General features: G+C 47.4%; 1 protein-coding gene across 4 annotated transcripts in view; it reads right to left on the bottom strand.

The window, feature by feature from the left end:
- NTRK3 (neurotrophic receptor tyrosine kinase 3) overlaps positions 1-18,440 on the bottom strand; it is a 335,000-nt gene that overhangs the window by 39,583 nt on the left and 276,977 nt on the right. For all 4 annotated transcript variants that reach the window (XM_031440537.2, XM_031440536.2, XM_031440532.2 and 1 more), the window contains exons 13-15: positions 16,449-16,579; positions 7,547-7,719; positions 4,868-5,111 (exon numbers count right to left, since the gene is read on the bottom strand). In XM_031440537.2, the coding sequence (XP_031296397.2) occupies positions 4,868-5,111; positions 7,547-7,719; positions 16,449-16,579 (548 nt within the window). The remainder of the gene's footprint in view (positions 1-4,867; positions 5,112-7,546; positions 7,720-16,448; positions 16,580-18,440) is intronic.

The following is an 18,440-nucleotide window of genomic DNA, read 5'->3' on the forward strand; positions in this document are numbered from 1 at the left end:
ACATACATCATTCAGACAATATTAGGAAGGCTTAGAGTTCCTGAAACCCATCTTAGGAACCCTCTACTAGCTGAGAACCTGGGCTTTTAGTCAAGGATCTGACCCTGCTCTGAACAGCTCTGGGAGGCTTCGGCAGGAAGGCATGTTCTGGATTTCCCCTTCACCACCATGGACTTGGAATGGTAGCTGCTCCTGTTTGTATTTCTTCCTTGTTTTTGTCCTGAATGTAGTCTCTTTTCTACTACCTAGACTCCCTTTGATTCAGAACATTCCCCCTTTCCTCGCCCAATCCACAGGATGTATTTTCTTGTGGGTGTGATTTTTGTTTCCCACGGGGATGAACCAAAGCTTCAAGACGGCAGGTGAGGCCAAGTGTCCCCACTGGTTACAAATGTCATGTGGTACCCAGCTTACAGAGAGAAGATAAAAGGGGGCATCTCAGGATAACCACCTCTATGTGCAGGATGGGAGTAGCTGCCGAAAGGAAGGCTATCTTGTCCTAACTTCCCTGATAAATCATCAGACATGGGATGCTATGCTGTTGGGATGGAATGTTGGAAGAGGAAGGAGCTTTTCTTCATACTGTGGCAGAGGTTGCCAGCTGTTCATCACAACTCACGTTCTTCTCTTCTACCTGGAGACACAGCTATAACCCGTTTCTCAGCCTCCCTTACAAACAGTGAGACCACGCACGGGACTGGGTTCTTGCCATGAGGGGAAGTTACAGGCCCATTAACTACATGCATTCCTTCATGCCCATTTCCCCTCCGGCTGGCTGGAATAGGATGGATGCCTGGGGGGACCAAGGACACCACACAAGGAAGAGGGTGGCCTCCATCAGCCCGAATGACCGCCTGGAGAAGGGTTACACCTTCCACAGGTTCACCTGCTCGTACTATTACATGACCTGGAAATAGGCTTCGATTTCTCTTGGAAGCATGACATATTTTTGCATCTACTTGTTACAGAGGTCAGCCTACCTTCACTAATACACTCAGGTAATCTTGTTCAGGGTTCACACAATCCTCCCTGTTTTGGAATTGGGGATGACATTTGTGTTTTAGATCCAAAAGTATTAACAATGATTAATATTTATCGAGCATTTTTTATCCTAAGAGTATTTTATTTATTAACACTTATTCCTTATGGAAAATACATATGAAGTGGGTATTAGCCACATTCTACAGTTGGGGGCACAGAAAGTTTAAATAAATTGCCCAGGGTTGTATAACCAAGAATTACAGGAGCTGAGATTCAAACTCAGGCAGTGTGGGGCCAAGAGCCTGCACTGTCATGGGGTCTACAAGACATCCATACAATCAAATACTCTACTAGTTGGATCAGCTTATTCTAAATTGTTCCCTAATCCTAGGGGTTACTGCCATCATCCCTTCCAGGGGTTCTCAGGAGCCCTGAACTGCAATCTCCAGCTTAGAACACAAGGCCTTGCTAATAGCTACCAAACCGGCCTTATATTCCTTATGGAAGATTCAGACACACTTTTCCTCCTTATTTCCTGGACACTTGGCCCCGTTCCCTCCCAAGGCTCCATCCTTAAGTGAGTCATCCCTGACCCAAATCACCACCCACCCGTTTCCTCCAGATACTGCTTTTACAGTGGATGCCCCACATCACCTCCAAGGACTCACCTCACCTAAGAGGGCATCTGTTTGCCTATTCAGGCCCCTCTTGGTCTGTCCTAATCCACTTTCTGCCTAACTCTGAATTCCCATTCTGGCTTCATTCATTCATATTTTCACTGGGTATCTGCCAAATCCTAGGTCCTGTGCTAGGCACAGAGGATGGCTGGTGAACAGGAAGGCACACGCCTGGCCCTCTGCATCAGTCGATCAGAGCACCAATCCCCTCTACCCGGGTCCATCCTGTATCTCAGCATACCACCCCCACTCCCAATCAAAACGTCTGGAAATGTTTCTGTTCTGGAACCCCAACCTCTTCTTCTTCAGGGCTCTCAAAACTTTCTTTAAGTCCAGATTTGACCTCTGAACTTGTACGTAGTGTTGTCTGATACTCTGAGAACGATATAATGGTACCCCAAACCTGCCCTTGTGAAAGCTAGTTTAAAGGCAATCTCAGAAGTGTCAAGTCAGTGACCTATGCAAGGGAAAGGAATCTGTCACGGGGCAGAGTCTTAAGAAGAGAGAACAAATCGCTCTGGCATTCACTCTGGCATTCACTCTGAGATGTTTGTTTTCTCTCTCTAAGTGCGTAAAGGAAATTAGGCAGTTCACCTTTGTACATCATTTTCATGTCACCCGTGCGTGAGCCAGATGGCATCTCTTTGTCTTAAGAAATTAAAAAAGAAAGAATATAAGGAGGAGTTTATTTCCACCTCTCCCCCTGCCCTCATATAGACACTCTGGAATCTACGCTGGGCAGATAAGCAAACACACACACACACACACACACCCCTGAATTATCTGCATTTAGCTGCGTTAGGTACCAGAACCAGCAAACTCCGAAGCCCAGCAGATTTCAGCGATGTACAGTGGCAGAGAGGTGTGAACCGTCCAGGGTGTTGGCTTACAGAGAGACTCCTTCAGCATTCTTCCTCTCTAATAAATCACTGCATTCCCCCCAGAGCCTCAGCTGGTGTACCAAACAAATAGATCTTTCATAAATCACCTGAACATGGGCTCAGTGCTCAGACTCATGAGCAGGGCCATATAAACACTGCCCAGAACAGGCAAGAACTGATGACCCAGTATTTCCATCTAAGTTGAAACCTTAGGAAGAAAGTTTTCCAGAGGCTGCCAACTTAAAGACTCTCTTCCTCTGGGGCAGCGGCATGATCCCAGTTTATTTTCCAGTGGTCAGGAGGTCCTTCTCTCTGACTTAGGAAATTTCCTGACTTATATCAGGAAATCAGATTACCCCTGAGGTTCTTCTGCTTTGAGTGTGAAAGGGACTAATGAAAATAATGTAAACAATAGTTTGCCCAGTAAGGAGTGTATTCCAGGCTCTGTACACAAATTAACTTGCTTAACATCAAAATAGCCCAATTGAGAGATTGCCTCATATTAAAAACTGGGAAATTAAATAGAGGTTTCAGGAAAGTGCATTGAGTTCCCATGGCTGCTAACGGTGGTGTTAGGATGTGAACAAAGATAAGATTGGGCCCCAGTACAGAATTCCCTTGTCAGCTTGATGTCTTGCAATACGGATAATAAGACTTCACAGTTTATTTCTGACATGACTTCAAGCAAGTCTGCTTCTGCCTTTTACTTTGCAGAAGGGGAGGAAGGGAGCTGTGTTTACTCTAGGACGTTGTGAGCAACTGAATTGAACATGAAGATACAATGCAAGCTGCTCTTTGAATCAGAGTCTAACATGTACCCACTATCAGAGGAACATGCAGGCTGTTTTCAGTGCAATAGTTACCCCCTCTTAATTTCATACTTTCTTGGGACCAAAGACATGCATTTTCAAGTCAGCTGGCCTCAGCTGACGCCTGGCTTAGAACTCACGAAAAGGGAACTGTGGATACCTGGAGTGTGAACATCTTCCCCCCTCACTCTTTCTTCCTTGAATTCAGTTTGCCCCGGAGCCCACAGAAATGAGATGGATTTGCTCCTTGTAGCTGTCCCCAGAGTGAAGAGCGGCAGTCCCCAGCTGTTCCAGCAAGGGCAAAGCAGCATCGTTCCGAGATGTGATCTTTTCCTCCTCTCTCTCTTTTAAATCGGAATCAAGAAATATAAGAATGTACAAAGAAGATGTCTTTGTACATCCAGGCACAAAGCCATGTCTCTCGACCTCCAAAACATTGTCCCAGCCTCTGCTTCTATCACCCATCCAAACTCCCCCATTCAAAGTCCCCGAAGTAAATCTTCCATATTTTTGAGGCATTGGCCTCCCACTCAATTTGCAGGAGTTATCCTACCTCTGTATCTCAGGTAGCATCCATATTTCCCCTTTTGGGGATAGCTGACCCTCATGCCCACCCTTCCTTTCCCTGGCAATAATAACACTGTCAGAACCACCCCATGATCCATGGGAAGATGGTTCCCAAACACATAGGGAAAAAAAATGGGGGAAGCCAAATAAGACACTTATTACCATAAAGTAGACAGCTGTAAAGAAGTAAAATCGAAGGTGACGTGCCCTCCTACAATCAAAAACCTTTCTGAAACTGACACAACATTGTACACTGACTCTACTTCAATAAAAAAAAAAAGTCAAAAAAAGAAAAAAAGAAAAAAAAATCTTTTGCTAAGGCCCATCTGCACCTCCTTTCTCTAGACTTGGCAACAATAACCTGCTTCCTCCCCTCATCTTTTCTAAGCCATTTGGATAATTCTGCTCAGCAATGCATTAACCATTTTTGTGACTTTATGCTGGCCGCTGACTTCTTATCAAGATCTACCTTTGAAAACAAGCCTGTATGGTCACCAGGTAACTGTAAAGAATAAAATGTATTGCGGGTGAGGCTGGAGAGGGAACTGAGCTGAAAGATGTTAAAATGTAGCACAAAACTGAGCTTGTCCATGTGTGCATTTGGGGATGTATATACATATATATGTATATACATATACATATATATTTCTGTATCTGTTTGCATGAAGAATGAGTACTGATGGAGGTAAGAACACAATGCGCATGTCACTGCAATGTAAGGATACAGCCGAGCATCCCTGTCCAGGTGGGAGGGAGGAGCGAGCTCTCAAGAGAATAATTAACAGATATGTTGAGATAAAGGAGTGGCCAAAGGATACCCGTCAAGTGTATGTCTGGGCACAGGTGTGCGTGTGTGTGCTCTAGAGTGACAGGGTTAATGGATGATGACAAAGACATGTGAGTAAGGTGCCAGCTCTGCCACCCATCACTGCATCTGGAAAAGCCACCTTACCCTGTAGTAGTCCGTGCTGTAGACGTCTCTGGACATGCCGAAGTCGCCAATCTTCACCAGCAGGTTGGCTCCCACCAGGCAGTTCCTGGTGGCCAGGTCACGGTGCACAAAGTGCTGGGAAGCCAGGTACACCATGCCAGAGGCAATCTGACTGGCAATGTGGAGCATCTGGGAGAGCCCCAGCTCGCCTTTTGCCTGGCGTGGCTGCCCGTCCACAAGGATCATTGCATCTGGCCCATGGGCCCTGTTGAGGGGGGAGGTGAGAGGGCAGAGAGAATTCAGCAGATCAAAGGGAAACGCCTTTTGGATTCCCTGTTCCCTGGAATGTACCACAGAAATGAATGAAATCTTTCTTAGCCTACTTACGGCTTATTTCTCTCCATCCAAAACTACATTAAGTGAGTGTGGATATGGGTGAGGCTCTGCAACCAGATTCCAACTAAGACGACAGCAGACACGCTTTAATGAATCAGGAAGTAAACCTACTCTTTTAGGTGTTTTATTGCCATCCAGGGGCTCCTCAGGTTCTAGTGTCTACTGTAGGATAACTGCCAAAACAACACTAACTCTGACACAGCCCTTACTGCGTTCCACACACCGCTCTAAGTATCTTAAATATTCACTTAAACTTCCCACCCCAATTTTGACATAAGGAAACTGAGGCACAAATTGATCAGATCACCAGGCCAGTCCCAGAGGTCCCAGAGTGGCCACATGGGTGACATGTGGCTCTGGAGGAGAGCTTTAAACGTCAGGGAGCAGCCAGAGGGTTTGTTAAATGCTGGTTCCTGGGCCCCACCCCCTATGATTCTGACTGGCTAGGCAGAGCTCACTCATTTGCATTTCCCACAAGCTCCCAGTTGCTAGCGCTTCCCGAGCTGATGCAGTCCACACTCTGGGTAGCAACACTCTTCAGTCCACACTCCTCACCTCTGCACCATACTGCCGAGGCTTGGGTAACTTCTATTAACGGCTGGACAGGAGGAGGACACCCTGTGACCCCAAGGCAGAGGCCAGGGAAGCCACAGCACCCCTCCATCCCAAATCAAGGCCCAGATTTGTTATCCTAACACCTTGCCCTGTTGTATCAGTCACTGTTCGTGTGCACTCTTTTCCCCTGAAAGCGCAGTGAGCCGTAACCACACCCAGGACCCTTATTTGTGAGCCAGGGAAATTGTGAGCTAGGGAGCCCTGGTGTACAGACAGGCCTCGGCCTGCTTTACTGCTTTTCCAATTTCCACTGAAAAGTCCCGTTAAATATAAACACGTTCACTTTCTTATCTCCTGTGGGCTCTGCCTACCTCATGCCGCCTAAGGACGGCTACTATATCAGCTCAGGAAGAAGAGGAATCAGCAGACAAGCCCCACTCCTGTTGCTGGGAGAGTGGCCGGCAGCCTGCCCCTAAGACCCACCAACTGGGGGATGCAAGAGTGGGAGGGGCCTTCTACTCGCTTCTCCTTTTTCTTCCTCTTCCCTCACAGCGGGCATGGCAGTGGGACACAGCAGCCCCCAGGACCTCTCTTTACCCTTGAGGGGCTGAAGGCATCGCTAAATCTATGGGAAGGGCATGGGGGAAAACGGACCATGTCCCTCTGACCTCAGGGGCAGGGAAGCCCAGGGAGAGAAAGCTCCTGAACACTGAGAAAGGATGCTGCCTGTATCAGGAACTGCCACAGTTCACAGTTCACATAAAATAATCAGTGTGATAATTTTAATAGTAGCTACCATCAACTGGACACCCAGCGACGAGGGAAACTTGTCCAAGCGCTAGACAAATACAGTCATTGAATACTCGCAACAACAAACCTGTGAAGCAGTTCTTAGTAGTCTTGTTTTCAGGAGAGAGAAGTAAGGTTTAATAATTGCTCCAGGTTACATCACTAAGACCTGATAAATCCAGGCTATGAACCCAAGGCTGTCTTATGCTCAAGACTCAGTTCTCGAGGAAAGGAGCAAATTTCATTGTGAAACCAAGTTCAGGAGGTTTTAGAACATTCTACAGATACTTTCAATTCCTCGAAGGGCTGTTTTGGGAAACTAGCTACCAACTTTTCCACTCCCTCCTCAAAACCACAGCACTCGACTGAATGCCCCACTTCAAGGAGATGCTCACTGAGTTTTGGTGAGCACGCTTGAGTTTACCCGAACCCACATTTGAGCTCTGGAAATCTCATTCTCAGCAGTAGGTTTCAAAAGCTGGTTGTGGCAAAAACCACACTCTAAAAGCGTCCAGAGTCTGAGTGTTCAATGTGCTTCCTGGGACCCTAGATTCCACAGGCCCTCACACACGCCTGCTCCCTCCACATCTGAGCACGTAAGGCACAAAGTCAGAAAGCTATTCACTGCATCAGCAGAAGGGTTAGACCTAGAATCGTGGAGTTGAAGTTACAGGCCGGCAGGCCCTCTGGACTTCCTCCCTGGACCAATTCCAGACCCTGTCCTTCTTCTCAGTCCACCTGAGTATCAGGAAGAATGTGCAGGTTACTTTTCATAGCATCCTCAGCTGTCCCCCTAGGAAGGCCTGAGTCCAACTGCTCTGGAGGGAATGCAGAACGAAAGCTTGTTTCTCATTTCGAATCCCCAGACATAAGTGCTCAGAGGAGCAAAAGGACTTCTGGCTCTAGAGAACCCCAGGGGTTCAGTGGGGGCCAGGGGTGCGGATGGCAATCCCTGCTTACCTGAGGAACTTGTTCAGATCCCCATGCTTCATGTACTCAAAGACCATGATGAGGGGGTCCCCATCACCACACACCCCATAGAACTTGACGATGTGTTCGTGCTGCAGGTTGGTGAGCAGCTCAGCCTCCCTCTGGAAATCCTTCCGGGCAGCCAGGGTGGGGTCCTTCAGGGCCTGGAGACAACACAGGACATTGGATTTTTAGCAGCTGGAGGGCAGGGTTTTGTCCATTCCCCTCCTGGGAAGAAACCTGGTGCCCATAATAAACACAATGCTGATTCCCACGAAATAAGCTCATAATCAGGGTTTAAAGACCAAGAGGCTAATTTCACAGCAGCCAGGCCTGACTTCTCCTTCTCTCAGTGTGCTGATCCTTGTAGAAACAGATTCCAGCTTTCTGACCCCCGCGTCCCACCCTCCAGCCAGTGATTTCGAACTTTGTTCAGCTCAGAGCTTCCTCAGAGATCAGTGTGGACGGCGGAGGGAGGAAGCTGTGAGGTGGAAGGCCTGACAAAGGCCCTTGCCCCTAAGGTTTCCTCGAAAAAATGGCCTCACAGCTAAAACACACAGAGGGGAAATCATTGTCCCAATTGCATTAACTTTGTAAATTAGCCTCTGCCATAGCCCAACCGAAATCAGGCCAACAACGTAATTAAGGTTCCTTGCTCTTTCTATCCTTTGATTTTAGATTGGGAAACAGTGTGTATTTGCAAAGAAACATGAACATTTCGGCTTCTAGAAGGCATTTGTGTCCTTCTCGCAGGGAGCTGAAGGGAGCATTGAGGGCTAAGTGGGACTACAGCTGTGGGAATGGCAGTTAGTCAGCAGAAGACTTAGGACACATCCAGAATCAGGACCTGGTAAAGGATCACCAAGCCCCAGGGTAGGGTGGGCATCTGGTGGCCGTGGAAATGTCACAGCTCGGCCCCTGTGGGAGTGGGAGGCCCTGGTGTGAGGAGGAAGCACCAGAAGGCCACTTGCCCTGGGGCCTGGAAGACAAACAGAAGAGCAATGGTCGCAAGTGGTGTCAGTGAATGTGGACTTTCTGGATCAGAAAAGATAGTGAAACCAGACCACACCCAAGGGAACTCTGAATAGGGCACTGCCATGGGGACACAGCCAGGTTGGAGGGTGAATGATGAACTGTGAAAGGGACGGTCACTTTCTGCAGGAGGAGCAGCCTGGGCAGGTGAGCTCACACGTCTTCAGCCTTGCTCACCCTCCCCATGAGGTCAGAAGGCAAACAGAGCCAAACATCCACTTGCTTTAAATGACACAGTTTAGTAACCTCGACAGACAAGACACAAGGCAATGAGGGAATGAGTGTGACGTTCATGTGCCATTTTCAGGGTAGTGAAAGTCTAGACAGGAGGTTGGTTTGCATTCCCTCGGCCAGGTATCTGGGCTTTCCTGGTTATTTAGGCCAGACTCACCTCCCCTGTAGATAACGCTGCTACTGGGAAAGCCTCCCTAGCCAGGATCTTCCTTTTGTGTCCGCAACCCCCATTCGCTGAAATCCACCGGGCAACTTTGGCTGACAGCACTGCAGGAAGGTGAATGTGCAAAACCTGTATCTTGGGGACCCATCAAACCTCCGTCAGTCAGTGGCATACATTAGAGATGATGGACTCGTGGCATTTAAAGGGCCCTAGATATCAGCTGCTTCCACCTGCTCATTTCTGGAGTGGGAAAAACTGAGGCCCAGCCCTGTCTGGGAGTCAGCACACATTCACACATCTTAAATGACAGAAGCTAGAGTTAAATCGGACCTCAGCAATCTCTTGTTGCCGGGCTTCTTTGGAGACCCAAAGCTCGATGTCAATGCCTCTCGGGCCGTGGTCTCTCAGCCAGCAGTCAAGCCCCACTCCAACTTCAACAAGCACCACCTCTCATTCTTTTCAAAATTTGGAGGTTTCACCAAAACCACATTTAATTAAATGATTCTCCTGTTGACCATAATGTTGGCAGTCATCTAAGAGAGATTTCCCATTTTACAGGTGAGAAAACTGAGGCTCAGAACAGAAAACCGATTTGCCAAAGATCATGCAAGAAGTAATAGCTTGAGTCTGGAGCTCAGGATACTTTCCTGTCCAACACACCTGCTTGAATTAATTTATCAACCGAATTAGTCACGAGGCAGGTCCCCAAAGGAATGGTGGGCATAGGCATTAAAAGATGTGAAAGTACAGAGGAGAGGGTCAGCAAAGGCAAGGAGTGTGAGTTGCCAACAGAGTGGCTGGGCCAGGCGAGGACGCCAGGCTTACAGGGCAGGTCAAGGCCAGAAGGAAAGTGGAATGTCCGCTGGCGCATTGCTGATTCTCACCAGCTCTGATCTCGCGGGTTTTCCACTTTTGCTCTGGCTGCCTTCTCAGAAAAGCTACCCAGCCACAAAGGCATAGGCTGCCGTGTGTCTACCTCCAACCAGCACAAAGATGTCTGCAAAGCCTTCTTGCTATGGGAGGAAGAGGGCAGAGTGTCATGGTGAGAGTGAGCCTCCTTGGGTGACCTCGCTCATGAGCTGCATGGGCCGGGACGTGGACATAGGACGACTGCCAGTGATTTATTTATTTTCATGAAGAGTAAGAAGGAAAAAAGAAAGGGAACCCAGCATGGGTGGGATGAGAGAATACAAAGATTTATGTGAACGCTGGATTTATGAGAGGGAAAAGTAGATCAAATTTGGGGCCAGCCAAATGGCCTCTCTCCATCTCTGTAAATCATTCTGCACCGTCCAGCCAGCCAATGGCAGCCATTGGATATGTCCATAGCAAGCTCTCAAGCAGTGCCAGGCAGCGTCCGCAGGACTGGCAACCTCCTCTGCAGGGCAGAGATGAGTTCTGCATTTGGGAGATGGGGCACAAAGGAACTGCTGTCTCTTTTAGTCTTTCCACATAGTTTAGTCTTCATAATGGGCTTTCCAGCTCCTGGGTTCAGCCTGAAGTTCCTGTGTCATTGGCAAGGGGTCTGTTGTGACAACTGGGGTCTGGAGCTGGGGTCTAGAGCTGCAAATGACCCATGTCCCCAGGGATTGGTGCAACTGGGTCAGAGATGGCGGAGAAGAATCTTGAGGAGGAAAACCAGCCCAGAGACTCTCGTGCCCCCCTCAGTGGAGTTCACACTCAACATCTTCTTCGGGCTGCGAAACTTCAAAACGGGTCACCAGTCAGTGACATGGGACAGGACTGGTGCTCCTTGTGGCTGCCAACTGTTGCTGCAGGGAGCTGGGGCTTGCCAAGGGGGCTCTGAAGCCAGCGAGGTTCCTGGCCAGGCCCTTCACGTGGTATCCAGAGAGCAAAGAGGAGATGTGGGATTTGCCCTTCCGTCTCCTTCTTATTCCTCCAAATTTTGAAGATATTGCCCTTTCTGGTCTCCCTTCTACATACAACAGGTCTCAGGTCCACCTCCCAGCTCTGGGTTTCAATGGGGCTGTTTAGTCAGATGGGAGGGAAGCCGTCTAGTTGGTAAGAATATTCAAATTTCTCCACAGCTCCCAACTCCTTCAGAGTCATTTCACGTCATCTTGTCCAGTCTCGGGACATTGTCCAGTCTGCCTCCCATTTCCCTTTTCTTTTATTGGGGGCAGATATTTTGCGGCTATTCAGTTTCAGATTTTATTAATATACTGAAACCCATTTTTATTACATGTGCAGAGATACACACATTCCTGAACTGGCAAACTCTCGAGTGTTCAAACACACATACACATACACACACACCAAACAATCCTTTTCAAGTAGGAAAATCACCTTTCTCTCAGTCTCTCAAAATCCATTGTCACTTCTCCCTGTTGAGACTCCCAGACAACTTTATGAGGGAGGAAGATGGGCAGTTATCACATACCCAGGTGCCCTTCTCTCATCTGTCTTCCTTGCTTAAAACTGGCCAGTGGCTTTCCATTGTTTTTAGGATAAAGTCCAAACTCCTTAACACAGTCATGAGCTCTAAATGCCTACTCTTCCCATCTCTCTCTGCCTCTTCTCCTCTATACACACCCTCCCTCTCATCCATTACACTTTTGTCTCACAAGTTTTTCTGTTCTCTGTACCTTCCAAGCTTTTGCCTACCTCAGGGCCTTTGCACATGCTGTTCTTTTGGCCAGAAACACTCTCAGCTAAGGCATGTGTATGCAATGGACTGGCCATATTAGCTGGTATTGTCCATCACTTCTGCAGAGCTGAGTGACTGTTGTCCATTATACCCTGAACATTCAGTGCTGGTTGGATACCCAGAGAGATACTTCTGCCCTGAAAAAAAGCTTACTAAGAGTCAGTTGTGATTGTTCTCAAATTCACTTATAACAGTTAAGCCTGTAAATGTCATCCCTTAATAGAATGAAATGTCATAGAAACCAATGTAACATGAGAGCAAAAAGTGGGGTGCTTTTATGGAAACTAGGAATGAATACTTTAGAAAGACTTGCTAAAAGTCAATAGTTAAAAAGTGTTAAGAGGGGGAGGAAAATCTGCTTTAAAAACTGCAAAAATAGTAAAAACCTGAGATCCTGCATTTAGTTCATTTCACAAATGCTTTAAGTTCCAGCTCCTACTTAAAGTAACTGAAACTGGACGCCACGAACACCCAAAACTAAAACAAAACAACCCTCCAGATGAAAAGGAACCCAAGAGCTGAAGTTCAGACATACCAGAAGAAATACAATGCTAAATCCAAATGATTAAAATTATTAATAAGTAGGATGTAAATTTCCTGCTGATAAAATTAATTTTATAGGAATAGGCTGATAAAGATATTAGAGTAAGTAAACACTCAAAGAGAGTAAAGAAATAATTAGTTTTAAGAAAACCAAGGAGGTATGCAGAAAAAAAAAAAAACCCAGAGAGAAATAAAATTAAGATAACAATAAAATTAAGAACCAATTAGATATCCTGGAAATAAATCATATGGTCACTGACGTTGAGAAAAAAACCTCCATGAGACAAACTCTACACTAGATAAAACCATAAGAATTCATAAATTTGAAAACATGCTTAGGTTCACTCAGAACAGAGCATGGAAAGAGGGGGGAAACAGGAAAAGCAGTGACGAGGGTCTCATTCCCTCATCTGTGAAGGAAAGTGGCTGCCTGGATTTGAATGCGACTCTTCCACTGATTCGCTGTGGGACCATGGACCAATTGCTTCATCTCTCTGTGTGCCTCAGTGTTCTCCTCTGTAAAATGGGGAGAGTGACAGCGCCGAGCTCTAAGGGTTCCTGTGAGAACAAACATTAATCTGTACACATCACTTACAGCCGAGCCTGCTGTATTGTGAGCACCCTAATAACTGTTTCCTGTTAGATGGTATCACCATCGTCATCATCTCAATCGTCATCCCTTTCTCCTCCTTAAATGTAGGCTCTAATAGTCTATGACTCTCCGACGTGAGCTACATGGGTCCATGTGTCTCCTTCACGCCCCCATCCCCAGTACATCATACATGCCAGGAACATAGGAAGTGCTCAATAAATACTTACAACAATAAGTAAATTAAGCATATTTTAAAGAATATGATAAATCCTTGAAAGAAAAATCTTTTATAACACACTGATTTATCACAAAGCTAACACTAGTACATTTTCAATGCAAGTAAAAAATTTTACCAATTCCCCAAAAATGCCCCCACACCCCAAAGGTAATCACTTTAGACTCATGAAATTCATGTCCTTGCCTTTTGAAAATAGATTTTACTTCCTAAATATGAATCCTGAAACACTAGAGCTTAGTTTTATTTTTTTGAAATTTAAATAAATGGAATCATACATATCTATGCATATATATTTTTCATTCAACATTGTATTTTTGAGATTCTTCCAAGTTTTTGCATGTAGCTGTAGTTCATTTGTTTTCCTTGTTGAAAAGCTTCCCACTGAATGAATATATAACCTTTACTTATCCCTGCTGCTACTGATGGACATTGGGGTCCAGCTTTTGGCTGTTATAAGGAATGCTTATGAACATTCTCAAACATATCTCTTTGTAAATAGGTAGACAGATAGATAGATAGGTCGACTGATCGATCGGTCTAGGCCTAGGAGGCAAGGGCTGGCTCACACAGATGCTCATGTTCTAAAATACTAAACAGGTTTTCAAAACAATTAAACCACTTTGCACTTCCACCCGAGTATATAGTTGCGATTGCTCCGTATCCTTGACAGCACTTGGTTTTGTCATTGCTATTTAGCCATTCTGCTTGGTATACAGTGGTATCTCATATGATTCAATTTGCATTTTTCTGATGACTAATTAGGTTGGACACTTTCCTCATACTCTCATCAGCTATTTGGCTTTCAGAGAAGACTCTTTTGAGATCTTGTGGGTAAATCTATTGTTTGTCACATAACTATTTAAAAGTAGCACCATCTATTTAAAAATATCATGAATCACCTGATTTTAATGTAACTCTTACATGACGCATAGCTACAAAGTGCGCTGTCTTGCCGGGCTCTGTGTTTCTTCCCTGGGTATTCTCTTATCTCCCCCACAGATTGCAAGTCTCTTCAGAGCAGAGGCTGGGATTTCTGTGCTTTGCTCCTACCATAGCAACTGCTGGGCAAAACAAAGCTTGCCAATTGCTTTAAAACCACCATTGTGGGAAAACTTAAGTTTGGGTTATACTTGGATGTGCTCTCTGGAAATCCACAATTACCCTGCATCAACCTGAAAACAAACTTAAGAGTATGGAGCCTGTAAAAAGGCAGTAAAATCTAAAGAGGATGAGAAGCAGGAAGCGCCATTTCTTGGCTGTCCTCCGAGGGGATGAGCCTCTTCTCCAGGGTCTGGTCGCTGGGCGACTCCCCTGGGCGGCAAGTGGGGTAGACTCCCAGAGCACTCAACTCCTCATGGTTCCCAGACCCAAGGAGGGGAGGACACCCTCTTAAAAGGATGAAAAAAGAGACATATTTTCTGCATTACCCAGCCTGGGTACTACTGCTTAACGCCAGACCACTCAATGGGAAGCATTTCCCAGGGTTTAGACTATCAAATTCATTTCCTGCTCCAAGCGCAAAAATGTTCAGTTCATTCACCAGTCCCCAGACGGATGCTGGAGCACCCGGTGGATTAGTGTTATTCTATAAATTAAAAGTTTCAGGGCAGAATTAGAGGCCTCTCCACATCCCTGGTCCAAGCTGCTTGAAGACCACTCGCTTGTCTGTCCACTCCTTGTCTATGGAGACACACTTGAGTAAGTTTATTCACAGGACATCCAGCAGTAAGAATCATTAGCTTTTTAAGGGACACCACTCTAGTTCCTTATTTATTTTCTAGAGCAGAGGTCAACAGGCAACCCCTACTTTTGTAAAAAAGTATATATATATATTTTTTTTTGGAAGACAGCCACCACCCTCATTTGTTTACATACGGTTTAGGCTGCTTTCCCACTACACAGGCAGAGTTGAGTAGCTGTAAGGAAGAGTGGGTGGTCCTCAAAACCTAAAACTTTTACTCTGGCCTTTAGAGAAGAAGTTTGGCAGCCCTGTTCTAGCTGGTCAAGGCAAAGTTGGCAAGTCACATGTCATACCTAAGTTCATTGGGTAATAGCAACATCAAGAATAATGATGTTAATAAAAAAGAGCAACGACTCTTTACTAAGCATTTACTGTGTCCCAAGCAGTATAATAAACATTTTTTGTGTTATATAATTTAATCACCAAAATTTTAAGGGAGAGCTACTATATTTCTTATTATACAGATAAGGAAAGTGAGCCCCAAAGAGGTTACGTGTCTTGCACTAGGTCACACAGCTAATCAGTGATGGCTGGGCCCCCCGCCAGCTCTCTGGTTCCTACCCTCCGCCTGTGGCCCGCACAGCACTGCCTGCATCCACGAAGGGCACTGACCCTCTGCAGACACACAAGGCTGTGAACACAGAGACCCCAAAGTCACAGAAATACAGAACTGCCCCCCATGAGGCAGTTTGGATCAGAGCCCTCAGAGCTAAGGATGGGACCTTTTGAGGCCCAGATGAGAGCCCTCCCAGGGAGGGCATCTCCTGCTCCCAGCCCAGAACTCCGTGCAGAATTCACGCCGACCTCAGGGGCCTGCTCGCTGCACCCACACCCACAGAGGCCACTCCACGTTCCCGAGCAGGGCTCCCCAGACCTGTGGGTGCCTCAGCGAGGCTAGTGGACTATTGTTTGTGCCAATTGTGTTCAAAGATTTGTCCAGCCTGGACTGACAGCTGCTCCCTGCCGGAGGAAGGGTGGGGAGGGTAACTGGCAGCAGCAAGGCGCTTCTCTACCGCCACAGGCAGTCCGGCTCCAGCTGCAGACCTGCACAGCTGGTCAGCAGCACAGAAGCCCCGTGGTTAACGAGTCATCTAAGCAGCGGCCAGGAGGCAGAAGCCCCCAGGCACGCTGCCCCTTGGGGTCTGAAGCCGGATCCCACAGAGGGGATCTAAGAATGTCCTCCGGCCTCCCTCTCTGGTTTCCACGTGCTCTGTACCTGAGACCCTGCCCATCTCCTTCTATTCCCAGGGATATCTGGCTCCCAGGGCCTCCTGGAGCGACCCACCCCTCACGTAACTGTGCTCACGAGAAACGGTCAAATGACTTGCCAGGCACGAACAACGCATCCTGCAAAGTCCCTGAGGAGGGAGGAGGGCCAGCTGGGGACAGGGGTGAGCCCAGGGCCCCCAGAATAAAACCAGAGTCCGCCACAGGCATAATGTGTCCCTCAAGCCACACTGCGGGCACAGCCCCCTTAGGTACCACGGCTCTCAACCTCCAAAGCCAAAGGAAGAGGATTTCGGTCCGGAGGAGACTTCGTTGACCTTGGAGTGAGGGCCCCGGACTGCATTTGAGCAGGTTAGTTTATACCATCTTCCAGAATGGAGTGAGTCTCTCCTTCCTGCTCCCTGGCCCCAGCCACCCGTCTTCCTTCCTGGGGCCCACGTGCCTCTGAGAATTACCTTCACAGCCACGAGCATCTTGTCCTTGGTGGGGCTGAGGTTGTAGCACTCGGCCAGGAAGACCTTTCCGAAGGCTCCCTCACCCAGCTCTCGCTTCAACACGATGTCCCTCCTTTTAATGTGCTGCACATCTGCAGAGGGGGACAGAGAGGAGAGCAGCCAAGTCAGTCCTGGACTCCTGTCCTCTGTAGAGTTCTGCATCCAAGTCCATGGAAGAGACAGGTGAGCTCTAGAACCTGATCTTGGGCAGGAAAGTGGGCATCGCATGGTGGTTTGGGTGTCCCACTCAGAATCAAGTCTCAGCTCTGCCTCTGACTAGCCCTGAACCTCTCTTCACCACAGCTGCCACCGCTGCCACTCCTTTTCAGCTGGAAAACAGAGTCGGCACTCATTAACATGCAGGACTCGGGCATAATTAGCTATAGTTGCTGGAGAGCGTACACCTACACAGTGTCAATAGTTTCTGTGCCCAGGAACCCCCTGGACCTCGTGCAGATCCCCATTCGGTGGGCTGGAGAATCTGCACCTCTCATACACTCTCAGGTAATGTCTGTGTGCTGTGGGTCCACAGACTGCACTGGGAATTCAAGAATCAGGTTTGAACCCTGTCCCACCTCCCTGCTAGTTTTTGAGCTTGGGAAAGTTATTTCACCCCAGAGCCTCATTTTGTCATCTGTAAAATGGGATTAACACCAATCAATATCTTACTCACTAAATTCTTGTGAAGATTAAATGAGGTAATTCATATGAAGAGTTTCGCCCAGTGCAACAGACACACACACACACACACACACACACACACACACACACACACACACACACACACACACACAAGGACACACCACACTGGCTCTTGTTCTAACATAACAGCTATAATGTTCCTAGCACAACATGTGGTTCGTGATAGAGATTACTGAGTGGTGGTTACAATTACCTGGGGGGAAGCCTCTACTCAACAAATCCTTCTCCTCTGAAGGAGAGAAAAACCAATGAAATTACAAAATCAAGTCCAGAACCAGGGTCTGTACAAAGAGAAGGGCTGCCTGGCCTTGGCTAATTTAGCAACCTAATTAAAGTCTGTCTGCTGGGAGAAAGCAAAGATGTGACCTCAGCCCTCCCATCTATTTGGAAAGAATGTTTTGAAGGAATTGTACAAGGAGTGGGCTGGGGATGAAAGGAGCGAGCTGGAGATTACTCACCAACCTTTCCATTCATCGTTCAACAGGCAGAAGCCCATTAAATACCTGTATTAACATTATGAAGGGTCTCACGGAGCCAGAAAGAAGCTTTTCTCAAATGACCTTGTCAAAAATGAAAGCTGAACACAGAGGGCCATGGCAGACTGTCGCTGTGAGCGAGGGGGCGTAAGACAGGATCAGAGGGTTGTGGCTGCAGGGCCTTGGTGAGTGTTCTGGTTGGCTTGGGGGTTCCTTTCTTAACAGACTACGTACATATTTTACAATTTTTTCTTTCCTATCAGAGTTTTTGGGAGTCCCACCATATCCCAGGTGACCCGCTGGCCAGGATCAGGGGGAGGAAGCATTTGCCAACCATTATTCTCTCCTCCCAGAGAGACACACCTGCAGGCTTCCAGGCCACAGGGCTGCCAGAAAGCTCCACGCGCCCCGGGCTTTACAAGAGAACTGAAAATCCGTTCCCTTTTCACATCCTCTGCTGCTATTTCCCAGCCTCTGGGGAATGGAATTTGTTAGTCTTAAAGGGGAAGGCTAAGGGTCTCCCACTGAGAGAAAATGCAAGGCCCAGACCTCTCCAGGGAGGCTATCTGCTCCTCGCTGCGTAATCATTCCCAGGTGACTACCGAAGGCACACGGCTTCCTGCAAGGTGAGCAGGCTGATTCAGCCTCAGAGTGGAGATGGGGCTGGCGGTGGGCTGGCAGCTTTACAAGGCCATGCCTGTGCCTCTGACAGGCTGGGACTGGTCAGGAATGGGAAGTCAAGGCCACTGGCTCAGGACCTGGGTCCTCCCCCACT

The sequence above is a fragment of the Camelus dromedarius genome, chromosome 29 (assembly GCF_036321535.1).
Source record: "Camelus dromedarius isolate mCamDro1 chromosome 29, mCamDro1.pat, whole genome shotgun sequence".
NCBI classification, from domain to species: Eukaryota; Metazoa; Chordata; class Mammalia; order Artiodactyla; family Camelidae; genus Camelus; species Camelus dromedarius.